This window comes from Zalophus californianus, chromosome 4 (assembly GCF_009762305.2).
Source record: "Zalophus californianus isolate mZalCal1 chromosome 4, mZalCal1.pri.v2, whole genome shotgun sequence".
Lineage (NCBI taxonomy): Eukaryota > Metazoa > Chordata > Mammalia > Carnivora > Otariidae > Zalophus > Zalophus californianus.
The window spans coordinates 13,987,022-14,005,532 of NC_045598.1; the positions used below are offsets into that span (position 1 = coordinate 13,987,022).

General features: G+C 53.6%; 2 protein-coding genes and 1 pseudogene across 2 annotated transcripts; 2 read left to right on the top strand and 1 right to left on the bottom strand.

The window, feature by feature from the left end:
* The first annotated feature begins 34 nt into the window (after positions 1–34).
* Positions 35–6,561, top strand: MRTO4 (MRT4 homolog, ribosome maturation factor). Its single transcript, XM_027596933.2, has 8 exons — positions 35–171; positions 2,655–2,713; positions 3,715–3,818; positions 4,532–4,613; positions 4,797–4,864; positions 5,102–5,253; positions 5,655–5,731; positions 6,073–6,561. Exons 1-8 carry the CDS (start codon positions 144–146, stop codon positions 6,214–6,216), a joined length of 714 nt encoding a protein of 237 aa, XP_027452734.2. The 5' UTR covers positions 35–143; the 3' UTR covers positions 6,217–6,561.
* A 142-nt stretch (positions 6,562–6,703) lies between these two features.
* Positions 6,704–14,647, bottom strand: LOC113927008 (the record flags this gene model as incomplete). The annotated part of the gene is made up of 8 exons (XM_027602523.2): positions 6,704–7,320; positions 8,812–8,953; positions 9,675–9,804; positions 10,195–10,294; positions 10,530–10,626; positions 11,351–11,455; positions 11,611–11,798; positions 14,503–14,647. Coding segments are annotated over 8 exons (1,086 nt in total), but the record flags the coding sequence as incomplete, so codon positions are not given.
* A 2,360-nt stretch (positions 14,648–17,007) lies between these two features.
* On the top strand, positions 17,008–18,385 carry LOC113923807 (annotated as a pseudogene).
* Positions 18,386–18,511: the final 126 nt, after the last annotated feature.

Sequence of the window (18,511 nt, forward strand, 5' to 3'; positions counted from 1 at the left end):
CAGCCGGGCGGGGACAGGCGGGCTGCGGCGCGGATTGGGTCAGGCACGCGCGGGGGCAGTCCCCGAGGGCCGTCCCATAGGCCCCCGCGCCGCCGGGGTCCTAGCAGGCAGCACCGCCTTCCGCCGCATGTGCCTGCAGCGCGATGCCCAAATCCAAGCGCGACAAAAAAGGTGAGCGAGGGGGCTTCGAGACCCGATGGGCAGCTCCGCCAGCATGGTGCCGGCTGCGGTGGGGACTTGAGGGGCACCGAGTGGGACGTCGGGGCGTCCGCGAGGAACTCCGCGGTTCTCTGGAAAGTGCGACAGGGCTTCGTGGCCGCTGGCGCACCGGAGGGGGTTGGAACCTGGTCGGGTCAGGGGAGCGGACACTGCGGGTCCTCGGGTGCCCTTCCAAGGCTTACTAGGCCGAAAAACAGCTTTTGAGCACCCGGGCTACGCCCGATCTCGCCTTGGCCCACCTTTCCCACTTCAGCCACTCTCCCTTGGCTCTTTGCACTCCCACAACCCTGGCCGCCTTTCCTTTAGGAAGGTTTAGTCCCGGCTCTGTCCCTTTTGCTTGCAGTTGCTTCTGCGTGGCATGTTTACGCTTAGATCTTCATGTGGTTTGGGCTGTCTCAGTTGTCAGTTCATAAGGCACCTCCTGAGAGACCGTTCCTGACCTACTGTGTGGTAGTCTCTTTCACCCAGGCTGAAACAAGATACTTAGGGGCCTGGCACTCTAGGCGTTGGGCCGATACAGCAGTTACAGTAAGGAAAGCCTAGAAGCCTCATTGAGCTTAAAGTTTTAGTCATAGGAAATAAATCCTCCCCAAAACACCAAAAGTCGAATCAGGTCAGATCGTGATGAGTCTCACGGACTCTAAGTGAGATAAAGAAGTGATGTTATTTCGTTTAGCGCAACCAGAGAAGGTCTCTGAAGAGCTGACAAATAAGCAGAAACCTAAAGAAAGGAAATGAGCCATCCATGGAGTTACCCCAGAGCATAGCGTTCCAAGGACAGGGAAGTTAAAGTGCAAAGGGACTGTATTGAGAGCACGTTTGACATGTTCTGGGACAAGAGGCCAGTGTGGCTGGAACAGAGTACACGAAGAAGAGGGAGTAGGTTGGGCTTTATAAACTTTCCCAAGGACTTGGCTTTCACACCCAGGTGCAGTGGGTAGCCATCCGAGAGCTTGAGCAGAGATGGATGATATGGTTTACTTTTTTTTTTTCTTTTGACGGAACACAAGCGGGGGGGAGGAGCAGAGGGAGAGGGACAAGCAGACTCTATGCTGAGCAGGGAGCCCAACACAGGGCTCAATCCCAGGACCCTGAGATCATGACCTGAGCCAAAGTCAGACACTTAACTGACCGAGCCCCCCCCGGGGACCCCGACATGATTTAAATTTTAAAAGATCACCCTAGGGGCACCTTGACGGCTCAGTCGGTTGAGCGTCAGACTCTTGGTTTTGGCTCAGATCATGATCTGAGGGTGGTGGGATCGAGCCCCACTTCAGGTTCTGTGCTGGGGGTGGAGCCTGCTTAAGATTCTCTCTCCCAGGGGTGCCTGGGTGGCTTAGTTGTTAAGTGTCTGCCTTCGGCTCAGGTCATGGTCCCAGGGTCCTGGGACTGAGCCCCACATCGGGCTCCTTGCTCGGCGGGGAGCCTGCTTCTCCCTCTCCCACTCCCCCTGCTTGTGTTCCCTCTCTCTGTCAAATAAATAAATAAAATCTTTAAAAAAAAAAAAAGAAGATTCTCTCTCCCTTTCCATCTGCTCCTCCCCCCACCTATCCCCCTCTAAAAAAGCTTTAAAAAAGATCACCCTAGTTGCCTTATTGATAATAGACTGGGAAAAGTGGGGAGAGAAGGCAAAGTTGGAAGGAGCAAGGCCAGCAGTAATCCAAGAGAGGGTAGCACTGGCTTGGTCCACAGTTGGAGCAGTGGAAGTGGTGGGAAATGGACAAGGGCATTGTGTTTCCCCTCCTGTGCTGCCCTCACCCTGACCAGTGAGATTATTGTTGCACGTATATGCCAGGCAGGATGAATAAAAATTGCCCCATTACTGGGGGTACCCTCAGCTTTGCATGTGATGCTCTGTTAAGTGTTTGTGGAATGATTGGGTTCTGTAGAGGGAGCCCTGGTGAGATCTGGCAAATGCCATACCCTTCTGGATAAGAGGAAATTGAGCCCCAGCTCTTGGGCAGACGTGCTTGCCCTCCCCAGAGAGGCAGTGCTTTATCCATGAGTCCAAACTGCAGAACAAGATGAAGCAGAGGAGATAAGAGTCCCCAGATTCATCGTTCCCCAGCAGAGGCCACCAAAGATTTTCTCTGTGCACCATGGCAGACAGCAGAAAGGGACCCGCCTGAGCCAGCCACTGAAAGCACTCCAATAACAGGAGCAAGCCCTGCCCCCACACTGCAGTACAGATTCTTAGTCTAGCTGAACTAAGAGGGATGCCGGAACATCTGGCTTGTCTACGTAATAGGAGATATGTCAGGGGATGTCCAGGCTCAGGAACACTGGAGTAGGCACTCTGAGGACCCTGGGAACACGTAGCCTTGCCTTTCCTCACCCTGGCTTTTGGTCCAGCTGAGCTGCTAAAGGGGGGATGGAAATGAGTCTGCAGGGCCTCTGGATTTGTCTCTCATCACCTCTCTCTTTCTTTGTATTAGTTTCCTTAACCAGAACTGCCAAGAAAGGCTTAGAACTGAAACAGAACCTGATAGAAGAGGTAAGAGCTCATTCTTTTTATTGTTCCAGACCTTGTATTTGGTTTATAAAGGTGGCTAGAGGGCTGGCAGGGAAACATCGTTTTAAAAAATAAAAAAAAAGGGAAGAGAAAAGCACCACGAGGTGCTGATACTGTCCTTTTCTCCAGCAGCAGCACCAATAACTCCCGTAGTAATGATTTCCAGCTTTGACCGAGCTCTTACTCTGCACTTGGCACCCCACTAAGTACTCCGTGTGCTGTTCCACTCCATCTTTACAGCGTACCTGGGAGGAGTTAGTGCTGTTTTGCAGCTGGGTAACGGAAGCTTAGAGAGATTTGGTAGCCTGCCCAATGTCAAAAAGCTGTGGGGTTACACGGGGCGCCCGGCTGGCTCAGTTGGTAGAGCAGGCAACTCTTGGTTTCGGGGTCATGAGTTCAAGTCCCACATAAAGTAACTTTAAAAAAAAAAAAATCTTACCAGATGTTATCAGATGTTAGTAGATGCGCCAGCCTACTGTCTACACTGCTGCAGGCCACAGGCTGGGTGAGAGGAGAGTCTCCTCCAGCACAATTACTCCTTTTCCTTGAGACCACGTCATCATGGCTGCAACCAGCAGTGTGGGCAGAGCAGGGCCGATGAGCCACCTTCCCTTGTGAGTAGAGAATGAGACTTTATATTTTCCATTTAGCAGGAGCCTTCCAAGCGTAGCTAAGTGTTTCTGGGTTGTCAGTTAATGGGCAGAGCAAAGCAATCCATTCCACTCCGGGCACAGATAAGTCAGAAACCTGGAAGACCATGGGATCTCAGCTTACCTGCACTTTGAGATCACACCTCCTTTGCCTCAGGGGAGCCCCTGTAGTCCATGATCTTGGCTTCAGTAACAGAAATGAGGAGGAAACAGCTAGACGCCTCCAGCTCTAAACTTCCATGGTTGTTAGGGACCTAGACCAGATTCTTCCCCATCTGAGGCCCAACCCATGGTGCCCCTTGAACTCCACAACCCCATTGAATTGTCCCACAGCTTCGGAAATGTGTGGATACGTACAAGTACCTTTTCATCTTCTCCGTGGCCAACATGAGGAACAGCAAGCTGAAGGACATCCGGAACGCCTGGAAGCACAGCCGGTAAGAAGGCCTTCCTGCGTGGAGAAGCCAGGATGCTCTGAAAGCACAGGGCCAGTTATTGACCCTTGGGTATCTGGGTCACACAGATACCACCTTACTGAGGACAAAGCTTCACTTTCTCCAGAGGCACTTTTTAACTGTTATAACGGGTCTTGCATTGAGCTTCTTGGGCAGGACTGGGTCGTTGGGCAGGGAATGTTTGAGCAGCAATCCCTCAGGAGAAAGGGCTCCCTTAACTCCTGGGATCTGGTCCTTTTAGGAACATCCCATCAGTTTTAGAATGTTGGTGTGTACTCCAAGATGCACACGGTGCCCTGAGAGCAGGCTGCGTGAGCCACATGGCGGATACCCGTCCTTGGGCTGGATCTGTGATGGTACAAGTGATGACTCTGGTCTGCCTCAGACCAGTGACTGTGCCTCTTCCATACCTCCAGATTGGGGGGTCTAGGGGATCACATAACACCCACAGTGGGCCAGTAGACAAAATACTGTGGATGTTTGAGGTCTGTAGGCAGGAAAAAATGAAGGGGGTCCTTGGCTGTGGACAGAGAGCCGGCAGGGCTGCATGGAAGAAGTAGGAGCCTCTGGCCAAGCCTCCTGCGGCCCAGCAGCCTGGGCCTGAGTTCGGGCTCCTGGGGACTGGAGCAGGTTTACACCTTAACTGGGGGACGGTGGAGGGGGCCCTTCCTTCACGGACTCCTTTCTCTCTCTAGGATGTTCTTTGGCAAAAACAAGGTGATGATGGTGGCCTTGGGTCGAAGCCCAGCTGATGAGTACAAAGACAACCTGCATCAGGTGAGTTTCTGGCCTTCTGGCCAGTGGAGGGATCGGGGAGACCAAGGCGTGGCTTAAAGCTCGGTTCTCCTTTAACCCGCAGACCCAGAGTAGTGCCCCCCCCCCAGCTGTGTCAACCAAAAACATCTGCAGATATTGCCAGATGTCTAATGGGACTGGGCCGACCCCACTTCTGTTCTGTAGGTCAGCAAGAAGTTGAGGGGTGAGGTCGGTCTCCTTTTCACCAACCGCACCAAGGAGGAAGTGAATGAGTAAGTGTTTTTGAGGACTAACAGGGAAGGAATAATCCGGGTACTTTGTACAGTACGGAGATATCAAGTAAAAACTGGTTCCTGGAACAGTGCTCCTGAGTCCTCGTTCTGGGCAGCATCGTGCTCCAAGCGGTCTGCCGCAAACGTGGGCGGGGAGGGGAGGCCAGGGGAGCCTGACTTCATGCCCGGCTGGTGGGCCGTTCAGGAACGCCCCCCCACCACTTGTCTTTTCCTGAGGTGGTTTACGAAATACACGGAAATGGACTTCGCTCGAGCCGGAAACAAAGCAACTTTCACTGTGACCCTGGACCCCGGGCCCCTGGAGCAGTTCCCCCACTCCATGGAGCCACAGCTGAGGCAGCTGGGCCTGCCCACTGCCCTCAAGAGAGGTATGGGGAAACCCCTGGAGCTGAAAGGTCACAGCTTAGCTGCCGGAAACACAATTTCCCGAACCTGACAGACCTCCTTTGGCCTCTGTGGCTGAGCAGCTCATTTCTGCCAGTCTCCATTTCCTCAGGTGAAAATGGGACTGAGTGACCACCTCTTGGTCGGGGCAAGAGTGGATAAGAACTCACAGCCAGAACACAGCAGCTAAGGGACGTGAGGGAGGCTGTCCTCCCCCCCCACAGACCCTCCTGGGCAACTGAGCACTTTCGGGTTTAGCCTGAGTGTGCTGGGGAGGGGGGGAAGGGCGGGGGACCAGCCGGCTCCCTCAGCTCTGGGCAGCAGGCAGAGAGCTGTGCGTGGGCCTCTGTGCCAAGGTCACCATGCGGGGTTCCTTTCTCTGTAGGTGTGGTGACCCTGCTGTCCGACCACGAGGTGTGTAAGGAGGGCGACGTGCTGAGCCCAGAGCAGGCCCGCGTGCTGGTGAGTCTGTCTGTCCCCCCCACCCCCCCCCACCCCCGCCACGGTCGGCGGGCTGTGGCACCAGGGCCCCTGGCCGGTTCGTGTCACCCTTGCTCCTCTTTTTTTTTTTTTTTTTTTTTAGATTTTATTTATTTGTCAGAACGAGCGAGCACAAACCCGGGGAGTGGCAGGCAGAGGGAGAAGCAGGCCCCCCACTGAGCAGGGAGCCCGATGTGGGACTCAGTCCCAGGACCCTGGGACCATGACCTGAGCCGAAGGCAGCTACCTAACCAACTGAGCCGCCCAGGCGTCCCAACCCTTGCTCCTCCTAACCATTGATTCCCTTTATGCGTCCCTTGCAGAAGCTTTTCGGGTATGAGATGGCTGAATTCAAGGTCACCATCAAATACATGTGGGATGCACAGTCTGGAAGTTTCCAGCAGATGGGAGATGACTTGCCCGAGAGCGCATCCGAGTCGGCAGAAGAATCGGGGGGGGGAAGATGACGGCTGAGAGATACTGGGGACGGACTGTGGGACCACCACCCCGCTCGCTGAACGGCAGGGAGGGCGAGACGGATGGACTGCTTTTCTCTAAGGAATAAAACTGTCTGCAAGGTGGCTCCTGTGGACAGCAAAGAGGACTTTTCCTAGAAAAAAGGCCTTGGTTTTGGACTTTTATTTGGATTCTCTGGGTTCCTTTTGTTTGCCTGGAGCCAGCTTCGAGCACTGGCTCCCGCATGGTGTCTGGGGACGTGACAGCCACCCCCAGAGCCGGGGCTTCTCTCCTCTGGCCCTTTTGTGCCTCCTGGAAATGGGGGTTTGCCAAGGAATAAAGGAAGCCTGGCCACCCTTCCTACCCCTTTCTTTCTCTTCCTCCTCCCCCCACCCGTCCTGTCCCCTGCCCAAGCCAGGGCCGGGGGTCTTACAGGATGCTTTCACTAAGACAAGACTAAAGCCACTGCTGAAACCCAGAGCAGATAAGAAAACTGTTCCACAGCATCCTGGGAACTTTTATTCTTGGGAGTGACTCTAATGGTAGGTAAACCTTCAGGGCATATGGCCCTTTCTCTTGTGTGTAGCAGAGAGAGGGCCACCTCCAGCTGCCCTGTCCAGAGGTCGGGCTGGATTCCGGACGGGAGGCTGGGAAGCCTGCACTCCTGCCTCCTCCCCCACAAGCCCTTGGGAAGGACAGGCAGCAGAGCAGCTGGGCAGCCGGGTCCAGCGCCTGCTCTGTCCAAGCAGGACACGCCTGAGTGGGTCACAGCACAGCCTTCTCTCATGAAGGCAGCTGGGAGCATTGTGGGAATGGAGGAAATAAACAGCTCGTGAGCAGACACTGTGGAGAAAGAACAGGCCAAATAAAGCCATTCAAGGCCCAGGGTGAGAGTGTCAAAAGAAGTGACCAAGACGGAGGAGGCCCTCTGCCACCTCAAGCCAGGACTGGCCCTAGCGGAAGTAGTTGGGACATTTGTGGGTGACCAGGTGCCAGGCTCGATCGAAGTCCTGCACCACGGCCGGCTCCAGGGGCCCTTCCTCGGTCGCTGCCAAGTTCTGTGTCAGCTGCTCCACGCAGGACATGCCAAGGATGACCGCGTCCCTGTGGGCACCCTGCAAGGGGAGACAGCCAGATGTGAACACATTACGCACCGTGGTGGCTCCAGGCGCACACCCTCCCTCTCCGTCCTGCCTCTGCCAAGACCCAGGCTCTGATGTCTCCTTAGAGCCTACGTTCTTCAGGAGTTTACACAGCCTGCAAACAGCTTAAAAGGCCAGCCTCTACAGACTCCCCAGCAGGCAGACGTGAGTTCAGAGCCACTCCCCTGTGCCCCTCCACAGCTGGGTAAACCCGGGGTAGTCACTTGACAGCCCCAAACTTCAAACTTCGTTTATTTTGCAGGAATTAAAATTTTCTGAAGTATTTGTGTCAGGCCTGGCCCTGAACAGCTCAGGAAAGGGGAGCCCTCAGTAGATCATGCTGAAGCCAGTGGAAGGTGTGAGGGCAGCCTGGGACAGCAGAGAGGGCGACCCCACCAGGCGCAGGGCCCGACTCTGCAAGTGTGCGGCCTGGGGCGGAACAAAGGCTAATGGTTAGAAATGTTAAGTTTCAGGGCGCCTGGGTGGCTCCGTTGGTTAAGCGACTGCCTTCGGCTCAGGTCATGATCCTGGAGTCCCGGGATCGAGTCCCGCGTCGGGCTCCCTGCTCGGCAGGGAGTCTGCTTCTCCCTCTGACCCTCTTCCCTCTCGTGCTCTCTCTCATTCTCTCTCTCTCAAATAAATAAATAAAATCTTTAAAAAAAAAAAAAGAAATGTTAAGTTTCAGAGTCCACTGGATGCTCGTGCCCTGTCACATGTAGCTGTGGGGCCTTAAGCGCCTCTGACTTAACTTCCTCATCTGTGAAGTTGGAATAATCACACTTAATAGGGCCCGTGGAGTTCATAACGGGGCACTTAATGAAACTTCCCAAAAAAGAGAATTCGCATGGAGAAACACCAGAAGAAAAGGAATCATCTCAGAAACTATCAAGTAACTGTGTAGCCTCTCCCTTCTTCCACGTTCTCCCTCACCCCACCACGGAAAAAAGCAGCCCCCCCGGACGGCCGGCTCCGCTGCAGCTGGGAACGCTGCCGCCATACACAGCCCACAGGGCCTTCTCCACCAGGGCAGTGGCCTCGAAGTGGTGCTCCTTCCAGAAGCTGGGCAGGTGGGAAGGGTGGCACCGCGGTCAGTGCCGTGAGGTCACTCCAGGGCAGATGTCCCACCCCGGTCCCTGAGGCCCCACGGGGCTGGCGTCCTCCGAGAATGCAGGTGGATTCCGGGCCCCTTAGCTGGGCACTTTTCAGTCCGGTGAGGGGGGCAGGGGGATGCAGTGGGCAGGGATGCCTGCCTTCATCATGCTCACTAGATGTGAACAACACAAGCCCCAGATCGGGACCCAGGAGCAGCCACAACACCGCACTAGCGTGCCTCCTGTTACTGTACCCATGACAAATCCTGCCTAAAGCCACCTGCCTCCACTTCTCTTACCTGCTCCGTGAGGAGAGCAAATGCCCCCGGCCAGCCCCTTACAGCCAGTGCCAAATGTAAAGGAGATAATGTACCTGATGGTGCATGCCTTGTAAACCATGAAGAACAGTCAAGCTCAAAACCATCAGGCCTCAGTTCTGCAGGGTGAAGCCCAGGCCCTGGTGGTGAGAAATCTTGAGAACACTGTTTGGGGCATTGGCTCCTAAACCTGGACACCTGTCCAGGAAGATCAGAAACGGGGTGGGCAAGGGTCGGGGGGGGGAGCTGGATTAGAACTGAAATCACAGCAGTGCACACGAGGTGATCCCAAATATTAGACGCTCCGTAGACACTCCCCTGCTTTAAAAGTCCTTGGCCATTTCAACAAGACTAACATCAGAGACTTGCACAAAACTTCCTCCTTGCCCTCCTCCCAGGGTGGGGGCAAAAAGGCAAATAAATTAGACACAGAAATTAACCGTGGACTTGGCTTCTATAAACATAGAAAGATTAGGAGCTTGCCAGTAGTCCACGGAGCACATCTAAATTTGATAAAGGAGGGACGCCTGGCTGACTCAGCTGGAAGAGCATGCAACTGGATCTCGGGGTTGTGAGTTCGAGCTCCACGTTGGGTGGGATTACTTAAATAAAACTTTTTAAAAAATAAAGTGGATAGGGGCGCCTGGGTGGCTCAGTCGGTTAAGCAGCTGCCTTCGGCTCAGGTCATGATCCCGGGGTCCTGGGATCGAGTCCTGCATCGGGCTCCCTGCTCCGCGGGAAGCCTGCTTCTCCCTCTCCCACTCCCCCTGCTTGCGTTCCCTCTCTCGCTGTGTCTTTCTCTGTCAAATAAAATCTTTAAAAAAATAAAGTGGATAAATGAAGGAATAGCAATAAAGTGCACTTTGGGGGAGGTCGCAGGAGAGGCCAGAGGGAAAGAGCCATGAGTTTAAATCATCACCTCTGAAGAGTGCAACTTGGCAACGGGTTGCTTTGAGCCATGGGCCTGTATTCCTTTGATAGCGTTTCCAAATTTTAGAAAGTGGAAAAGTAAGGGAAGAAGGCTGATTCCAACAGCTGTGTAACTATAACTGTAGACATTGAGAAAATATTACTGCCAAGAGTTTACAAAGTTTAGATTCCTTTGCCTGAGGGGAAGGGCCAGCTTTCCAGAGTTCTGATCCAAGGGTACCCCCTGCCCCGGCCCCACTGTGCACAGAGGGTGAGCTCTTCCCAGGAAAGAGCTGTGAAGCTTTGAGAAGGCACAGGGATCCACATTCCCAATCCAGGCCCCTAAGCCCTCTCCAGAGACACAGAATATCTGGGGTGTGGATGTTGGTAAAGCCCTGGAGATTCCAAGGACCTAAGTCTGAGACCAGGAGGAGGTGCTGGCCCCCAGAAAGCAGCCCCAGAGACCCCCTATTTCAGACTAGGAGGACCTATACCACCTCCTGCCCTGACGCAGCCCATCCCCCGCTCACCGATTCCTGTAGGTCTCAGCCCAGTTATTCCCGAAGAAGCGGCCCACAGGCTGTTTCCCGTCCTTGTCCTCAAACTTGTACTTGCCCGTCAGCAGGCTCCCTGCGGGGAGACTGCCATCAGAGCCAGGCCCACCCTGCCCCCAGAGGCTGTTCTGGACTGGTGGGGGGGGATGGAAGGAGGGATGGAAGACACGGCCCAGTCTATTTTCAAACCCCTTCCCGCTTCCCAGGGCCTGGGCCAGGCATCTACTGGGTCAGGAAGAGGCAGAGACGGGGCCAGGAATGGCCTCCCACCCCAGGGGGAGCCTGCCCCCCTGCCCCAGAGCAGCCCGTACCAGCCAAAGGGTTGTGGGCATAGAACCTCAATCCGCAGTGCCTGAGGCAGGGGAAGAGCTCTGTTTCCACCTGCCGGGTGGTAGCGTTGTACCGGCCCTGCAAGAAGAAGGGCCGGCTGCAGGGTGTGCACATATCAAAGGAAGCGGCCCCAAGTCTTCCCTTGCAGAGCCCTCGGTTCAGACCCTAACAATCCTAGGACCTTAACAATTGGAGCATATTTTTAGTGGGAAGGAAACTTCATTCATTCAGCCAACATTTCTGAGCACCAGCTATGGGCTGGACACAGAAGTTCCATCCACACACCAACAGGACGAGGCCCCTGCCCTGGGAGATTTAATAGCAAGGTAGAGCGTCAACAGGTATAACTGAGAAAACAAGCAATCCTAGTCCACCAGGAAGTTCTGTGAGCAGTGTCTGGCACCAAGTAGGAGGACAAACATTTGCTGAATGAATGAGGAGGAGCAAAGTAGAGCCTGAGATCTCAGGCTCCTCTGGGGCATCGGGAAAGGCTTCCAGGGGACAAGCCATCTAAGTGAGGCCTGAGCACTTCTACCCGGTGGGGGGGGGGGGGAGGGGAAGAACGGTCCAGGCTCACGCCCACAGGCAGCGAGCAGGAAGGAAGGGCCCGCGGAGCACGTGCCGGTAGGAAGGGGAGCCAAGGCCAGAGCGAGCAGGTACCTGCTGGCCAAGCTGACGAGCGTGCGCGTCCTCCCCACCACACAGGCTGTCAGCGGGGCGGCGGCTGCGATGGAGAGGAGGCAGTGGGAGGGGCCGAGAGAACCGGGGATCAGCCGGGCCCCCCCGCAGCCCTGGCCCTCACCTGGTACACAGCGGGCAGGATCCAGCCGTTCCTCCTGCAGAGGGTGCAGATCTTGGCCACCTCCCAGGCGGCATAGTTGGAGAGGCCAAGCTCCACGAACTTGCCCTGCAGGGGAGAGGCCTCGGTCAGAACCCACCTGGGCCCAGGACACTGCAAAGGGGAGATGGGGGTGGGGACCCTGGGAGTGGGGTCTGTCCCCGGCTCTGCTCTGGGACGACCCTGGTGCCTCCACTCTCCTGGAGCTCGGGGGCCCACCTCACCTCCTGGTGCAGCTGGTGGCAGGCACGCAGCGTCTCCTCCACGGGGGTGTCGTGGTCAGGTAGGTGCAGGTAAAAGAGGTCCACCCGGGGGCACTGCAGCCGTTTCAGGGATGTCTCCAGCTGGGCCCGGACACTGTCAGGCTTCAGTGAATTCTCACCCCATGGATTGGCCTTGGTGGCGATTTTCGCTTTGGGGGAGGAGTGAAATGAGAGTTCAGGCCAGTTTACCAAACACTGGAGAGAGTCTAGAATAATGACTCAGAGAAAGACCTGGGTTCACAGTCCAGATCTGCCATTACCACCTCTGTGACCTTGACCAAAGTTACTCAACCTCTCTGAGCCTCAATCCTCTCAACTATAAATTGATAGCATCGATGGTACTATTTTGTGTGCTGGTCCCAGGGATTGATCAGAACTTGAATGGACGTGTTGTTCATTGTCATCACCGCCAATGTCATCAGTATGACGGATTATTTACCAGGCCCTAAGGGCTGGTAGACCCAACAGGTGATCCCCTGCCCTCGAGAACTCACTGTCTAAGGGCCTGCATTACCGTAAGCAAGGCAGGGATATGCACCAGGTGCTGGGGGAGCCCAGGGCATAGAGGCAGGAGGCCCCTGTGAGCTCAGGGAAGGTTTTCTTTAGAATCTGAATCTTGGTCTCCAGGGGGAGGTCACAGGCTGCCAGTTGAGGAAAGGTGGGAAGTTCATTCCAGAGAGCGAGGACAAGGGCAAAAACCCAGAGGAAAAGAACATGGCGTGAGGGGAGTCATGACTGCAATTCCAGGGATCCAGAGCACCAGGGTCAGGGGATACACAAGGCAAGAGAAGGGCCACAGACCCGACGGAAAGGGCCTTGGGAGCACCCCGTGCAATCTGGCCCTCCCTGAACACTCGGCGCCTGGCAAGTCACCTGACTCCTTGAGACTTACGAGCAGGCTGGAGGACCGCTCACTTGGAATTGTTCCGTTCCTCCAGCTCTTCTTCATGTGAATTAAACTACGGATCTGAGGTTTAAGGACTTTGGCCCTGCTAGCTCTGACCAGGAGGGAAGCGAAGGAGGGCTTGGAGAAAAAAGACACTGAGAAATAAGACTTAGAGTGGTCAGAGAAGCAGCCAGGTGATCTAGAAAGGGCGAGCACTGAGACGCAGGCACATTGTCTTACTGCTCCAGATCGAGCGTGCTGTGGCTCACAGGAGAACCCAAGCAAGACTCTGGCAGAGGAGAGAGAAGAGCCCAAGGGAGAGACTGGTGCCTTGTGCTAACAACATTGCTATTACTACTCCTAACCGTAACAGTAACAGCCAACATTGCTGAACTCTAGGGACCTGCCAGGCACTGCTGAAGCTGTTCAAATGGCATCGGACTGGTGATGGATGGTCCTCTGCCCTTATGCAACCCTCCACTTAGCTCTGCCTGCTCCAACACCCCTGGCATTGCCAAATCTCATTGCCTTGGCACGCCCACTGCCCACACCCACAGCACTAACACCTGTCCCCCTGGCCAACTAATCGGTTCTTCAGTGTCTAATGCTCCCTCTTCTGAGCTTTCTTCAGTGGCCCCTCCAGAAGTGCTGCCTCTTCCAGGCTTCCCCAGCCTTCTCTAGAATTCGAGCTCCCTGGAGTGGGTTCGTGTCAATTTCCCTTCTAGGTCCTCAGAGACTAGCCCAGAAGGCAGTTAGACACCCTACCACCCGCACCCCCCCCATCCCCGCCCACCGAGCACCCTGCGGCTCTGAGGCGCTGCCACTGAGCGTGACACCCGGAGCCCCACGGAGCAAAGTCTAGGGCCCAAGAGCAAGGAGGAAGCAGATCCCCCACAGGTTCCAAAGTCTGATCCGCGGCTGTGCCAGGGAACGCCAGGGCAGTACGGGCAGGGTTCCAGCGGATCAGGCCTGCACGGGGCACCTGCCAGGGTGCGGGAAAGGAGGTAGGGGCAGCACGGGGCCAGATCCTAAAGCTTTCAGGGCCCCCTAGAAGACCTAACCAAGTCGTTCCAGACTGGACCTGGGGTGTGACGTTGCTGGAGGGAAGGTCCTGGGAGACCTTCTCGGAAGAGAAAAGGAGAGGAAAGAAGGTCAGGACAAAGCACTGTCCGGCTGTCCGGGCAGACACGTGCACGGGGCCTGAGGAGCAGGGGGGTGGTCCAAAGCGCGGTCAGCGCCCGGGAGGGGCCGAAGCCGTCGGTCCTGACCGCGGCCGGGTCACGGCTGGGGCTGGCCGGGTGGGCGCCGCGCGGTGCACGGGGAGGGAGCGGTTACCTCTGCAGTCGCCGCCGCCCAGCCCGAGGCCCAGGCCGCCCAGGATGCTCTAGGACTGGCCGTCGCCGTACACGAAGGCCGTGTCCAGCTCCGTGTGGCCGCGCTCCAGGAAGGCGCGCACGGGCCGCGGAGCTGGCGGACGCGTCCATGCGGCGCCCCATCTCCACGGCTCCCAGCACGGTGGCGGGCCGAGCCGGGGTCCCGGAGGCGGCCCGCGGCGGCGACAACGGCCGGGACACAGCGGCGGCGGCAGAATCTGGTGGCCCAGGCGTCGCACTCTGCCGTGGGCGCGAGGCACTAACCAGCGCGAGCCATCGCCGCTTTAAGGAGGGACTTCGGACGGCGTTGGGGGCGGGGCAGTGTGCCCACCTCCCCCTTCCCTCCGCCGCCCCCCACCCCGGCCCTGCTGCACGCACGCGCCACGCGGGGCTTCGGGGACCGCGCACTTGCCTGGCAGGTGGGCCGGGGTCGGCCGCAGGCCGGGAGGGTGAGCTAGTGCGAGGCTTAACGAGCGAGCGCGAAGGCTGAGGGCTGGGACTCCAGGAGCCTCGCTGCCACGTCTCCCCACCTCCCTCGGCCTCGCTTTGAACCGTCCCGGGGTCCCGGGGTCGTTGCGGAGGGGGCTTTCCTACCTGCCAAAAGTCTTGAAATGAGGCCTTGGTTTGGGGGAGTTGGGGGGAGGCGCTCGGGCTGTCCCGCCGCCCTGCGGTCCCAGAGGCGATTTTCTCTGCTTCTCGGGTCAGAGATTTTCCAAAGGCTCCAGCCGGGGTCCGGGTGTTAAGACATGGTAACGTATGAAAACAAGGAACTGTCAGCCTCCAACTAGGTATACCCAAGCGAAAATACTTCAAACATGAAGGCAAAATAAGGACTTTGTTCAGACAAGCAGAGGTGTAGATCATTCATAGGAGCAAACTTTCACTCTACTAGAGGTATTTTTAGACGGAAGGAAATTTGAATTTACACACAAAAAAATGAAGTGCTAGACGAACCATTAGAGACGATGGACTCTGAAAAACAAACAGGGTTCTAGAGGGGAGGGGGGTGGGGGGATGGGTTAGCCTCGTGATGGGTATTAAAGAGGGCACGTTCTGCGTGGAGCACTGGGTGTTATGCACAAACAATGAATCATGGAACACATCAAAAACTAATGATGTAATGTATGGTGATTAACATAACAATAAAAATTATTTTAAAAAATGAAGTGCTGGGGGTGGTCAAGGTGGATAAATATAAAACGCTTTCATTTTTAACCTTTTTTTATTATTATTCATTCGAGACAGAGATAGAGAGAGCATGAGCAGGGGGAGAAGCAGACTCCCCGCTGAGCAGGGAGCCCGATGCGGGGCTCAATCCCAGGACCCTGGGATCATGACCTGAGCCGAAGGCAGACGCTTAACTGACTGAGCCACCCAGGCATCCCTTAACCATTGTTTTTAGTTTGTTTATTTATTTAATTAATCTCTACACCCAAGGTGGGGCTGAAGTCACAACTCAAGACATCAAGAGTTGGGTGCTCGTCCAACTGAGCCATCCAGGTGCTCCTCATCTTTGACCTTTTTAAAAAGATCATTGTAACAGGGCGCCTGGGTGGCTCAGTTCGTTAAGTGGCTGCCTTTGGCTCAGGTCATGATCCCAGGGTCCTAGGATCGAGCACCCTGTGGGGCTTCCTGCTCAGTGGGGAGTCTGCTTCTCCCTCTGCCCTTAAGCCCTGCTTGTGCGCTCTCTCTCTCTAAATAAATAAAGTTAAAAAAAAATAAAAAGAGGGCGCCTGGGTGGTTCCGTCGGTTAAGCGACTGCCTTTGGCTCAGGTCATGATCCTGGAGTCCCTGGATAGAGTCCCGCATCCGGCTGCCTGCTTGGCAGGGAGTCTGCTTCTCCCTCTGACCCTCCCCCCTCTCATGTACTCTCTCTCTCTCATTCTCTCTCTCTCAAATAAATAAATAAAATCTTTAAAAAAATAAAAAGATCATTGCGTTTTTATAAAGTTAAACATAAGCTTACCATGTGACTCAGCAAAAACCATGTTCACACAAAAACCTATACACCAGTGTTCTTTAGAGGCTTTATTTGTAATAGACAAAAATTGAAAACACCTGAAAGTTCCCTCAACGGCAAAATGGAGTTCTGGGGGGTGATGGAGCTCTTCGACATCTTGATTGTGGTGCTGATTACATGACTGTATACCTTTGTCAAAATTTTCAGAACTGGGGCACCTGGGTGGCTCACGTGGTTAAGCGTCTGCCTTCGGCTCAGGTCATGATCCCAGGGTCCTGGGATCGAGCCCCGCATCGGGCTCTGTGCTCGGCAGGAAGCCTGCTTCTCCCTCTCCCATCCCCCCTGCTTGTGTTCCTTCTCTCCCTGTCTCTCTCTCTCTCTGTCAAATAAATTAATTAATTAAAAAAAAAAAGTTGGACTGTCTATGGCTGAATGTCAAAGGAGATTGCAGAATACTACCAAAGACAAACAGGAACATTTCACAAGGACAAAGAAGTCAATTAATTAAAAGGACATAACAACGCTAAGTGTGTATGCACCTAATACCAGAGCATCATAGTACATGAAAAGATATAACTAAAGAAGAAATAGACAAACATGCAGTTACAGCTGGAGATTTCAGCACTCCTCTCAGTAATTGTAATCAGTAACTAATCATAGTTGACAGAAACTCAGTAAAGATACAAAGACTTGAACAACACTATTAACTGACTTAACATAATAGAGTACCCCAAAACAGAACATTTATTCAAGTGCACATTCACCAAGATATGCCATTTTGGGGTTCATAAAACAAGTCTTAATAAAAGGATTCAAGCATAAAATTGTATCTCTGACCATAATGAAAGTACACTAGAAATCAGTAACAGAATGATTTATTTCCAGTGGTGCCTGGGTGGCTCAGTTGTTAAGCATCTGCCTTCGGCTTGGGTCACGATCCCAGGGTCCTGGGATTGAGCCCCGCATCAGGCTCCCTGCTCCGCGGGAAGCTTGCTTCTCCCTCTCCCACTCCCCCTGCTTGTGTTCCCTCTCTCGCTGTGTCTCTCTCTGTCAAATAAATAAACAAAATCTTTTTTTTTTAAAAAAGAATGATTGGCAAGCGGGGCTTTTTCCAGACGTGACTCTCTCCTGGTTTCGTGGAGTTTCCTCACAGCATGGCCCCCAAACGCCAGTCTTCACTCCTGCCTCAAACGAAGAAGAAACCGAGACTACCTCCTGCCCCCAAGCTGCAGGAGACATCGACATCTCAGCACTTGCCTAAGGGAGAAAAAGAACAGCAAGAAGCAATTGAACATATTGATGAAGTACAAAATGAAATAGACAGACTTAATGAACAAGCCAGTGAGGAGATTTTGAAAGTAGAACAGAAATATAACAAACTCCGCCAACCATTTTTTCAGAAGAGGTCGGAATTGATCGCCAAAATCCCCAATTTTTGGGTAACAACATTTGTCAACCATCCACAAGTGTCTGCACTGCTTGGGGAGGAGGATGAATAGGCGCTGCATTATTTGACAAGAGTTGAAGTGACAGAATTTGAAGATATTAAATCAGGTTACAGAATAGATTTTTATTTTGATGAAAACCCTTACTTCGAAAATAAAGTTCTCTCCAAAGAATTTCATCTGAATGAGAGTGGTGATCCATCTTCAAATCCACGGAAATCAAATGGAAATCTGGAAAGGATTTGACGAAACGTTCAAGTCAAACACAGAATAAAGCCAGCAGGAAGAGACAGCATGAGGAACCAGAGAGCTTCTTCACCTGGTTTACGGACCATTCTGATGCAGGTGCAGATGAGTTAGGAGAGGTCATCAAAGATGGTATTTGGCCAAATCCGTTACAGTACTACTTGGTTCCGGATATGGATGATGAAGAAGGGGAAGGAGAAGAAGATGATGATGAAGAAGAAGAAGGATTGGAAGACATCGATGAAGAAGGAGACGAGGATGAAGGTGAAGATGAAGATGATGATGAGGGGGAGGAACGAGAGGAGGATGAAGGAGAAGATGACTAATGGAACACTGATGGATTCCAACCTTCCTTTTTTAATTTTCTTCAGTCCCTGGGAGCAAGTTGCCGTCTTTTTTTTTTTTTTTTCCTCCTCTTGTGCTTATTCGCCCTGTTTTTTGAAGTCTCTTTTCTCTCCCTTTATACCATGGTTCTCAACTTATTTTGGGGGGAAATACCTTGAGCAGAATACAGTGGGAAAAGAATCTCTACCCCTTTCTGTTCCAAATTCATTTTTATCCCTTCCTGTCTCAACAAAAACTTTATGGAATCAACACCACCGTGCTCTGTGGGAAAAAAGAAAAACCTTCTGCTCCCTTGGCTCTGCTGGAAGCTGGAGGGTGCTAGGCCCCTGTGTAGTAGTGCACAGAATTCTAGCTTTTTTCCTCCTTTCTCTGTATATTGGGCTCAGAGATTACACTGTGTCTCTATGTGAATATGGACAGTTAGCATTTACCAACATGTACCTGTCTACTTTCTCTTGTTTAAAAAAAAGAAAAAAAACTTTAAAAAATGGGGTTATAGAAGGACAGCAAAGGGTGGGTTTGAGATGTTTGGGTGGGTTAAGTGGGCATTTTGACAACATGGTTTCTCCTTTGGCATGTTTAATTGTGATGTTTAACGGACATCCTT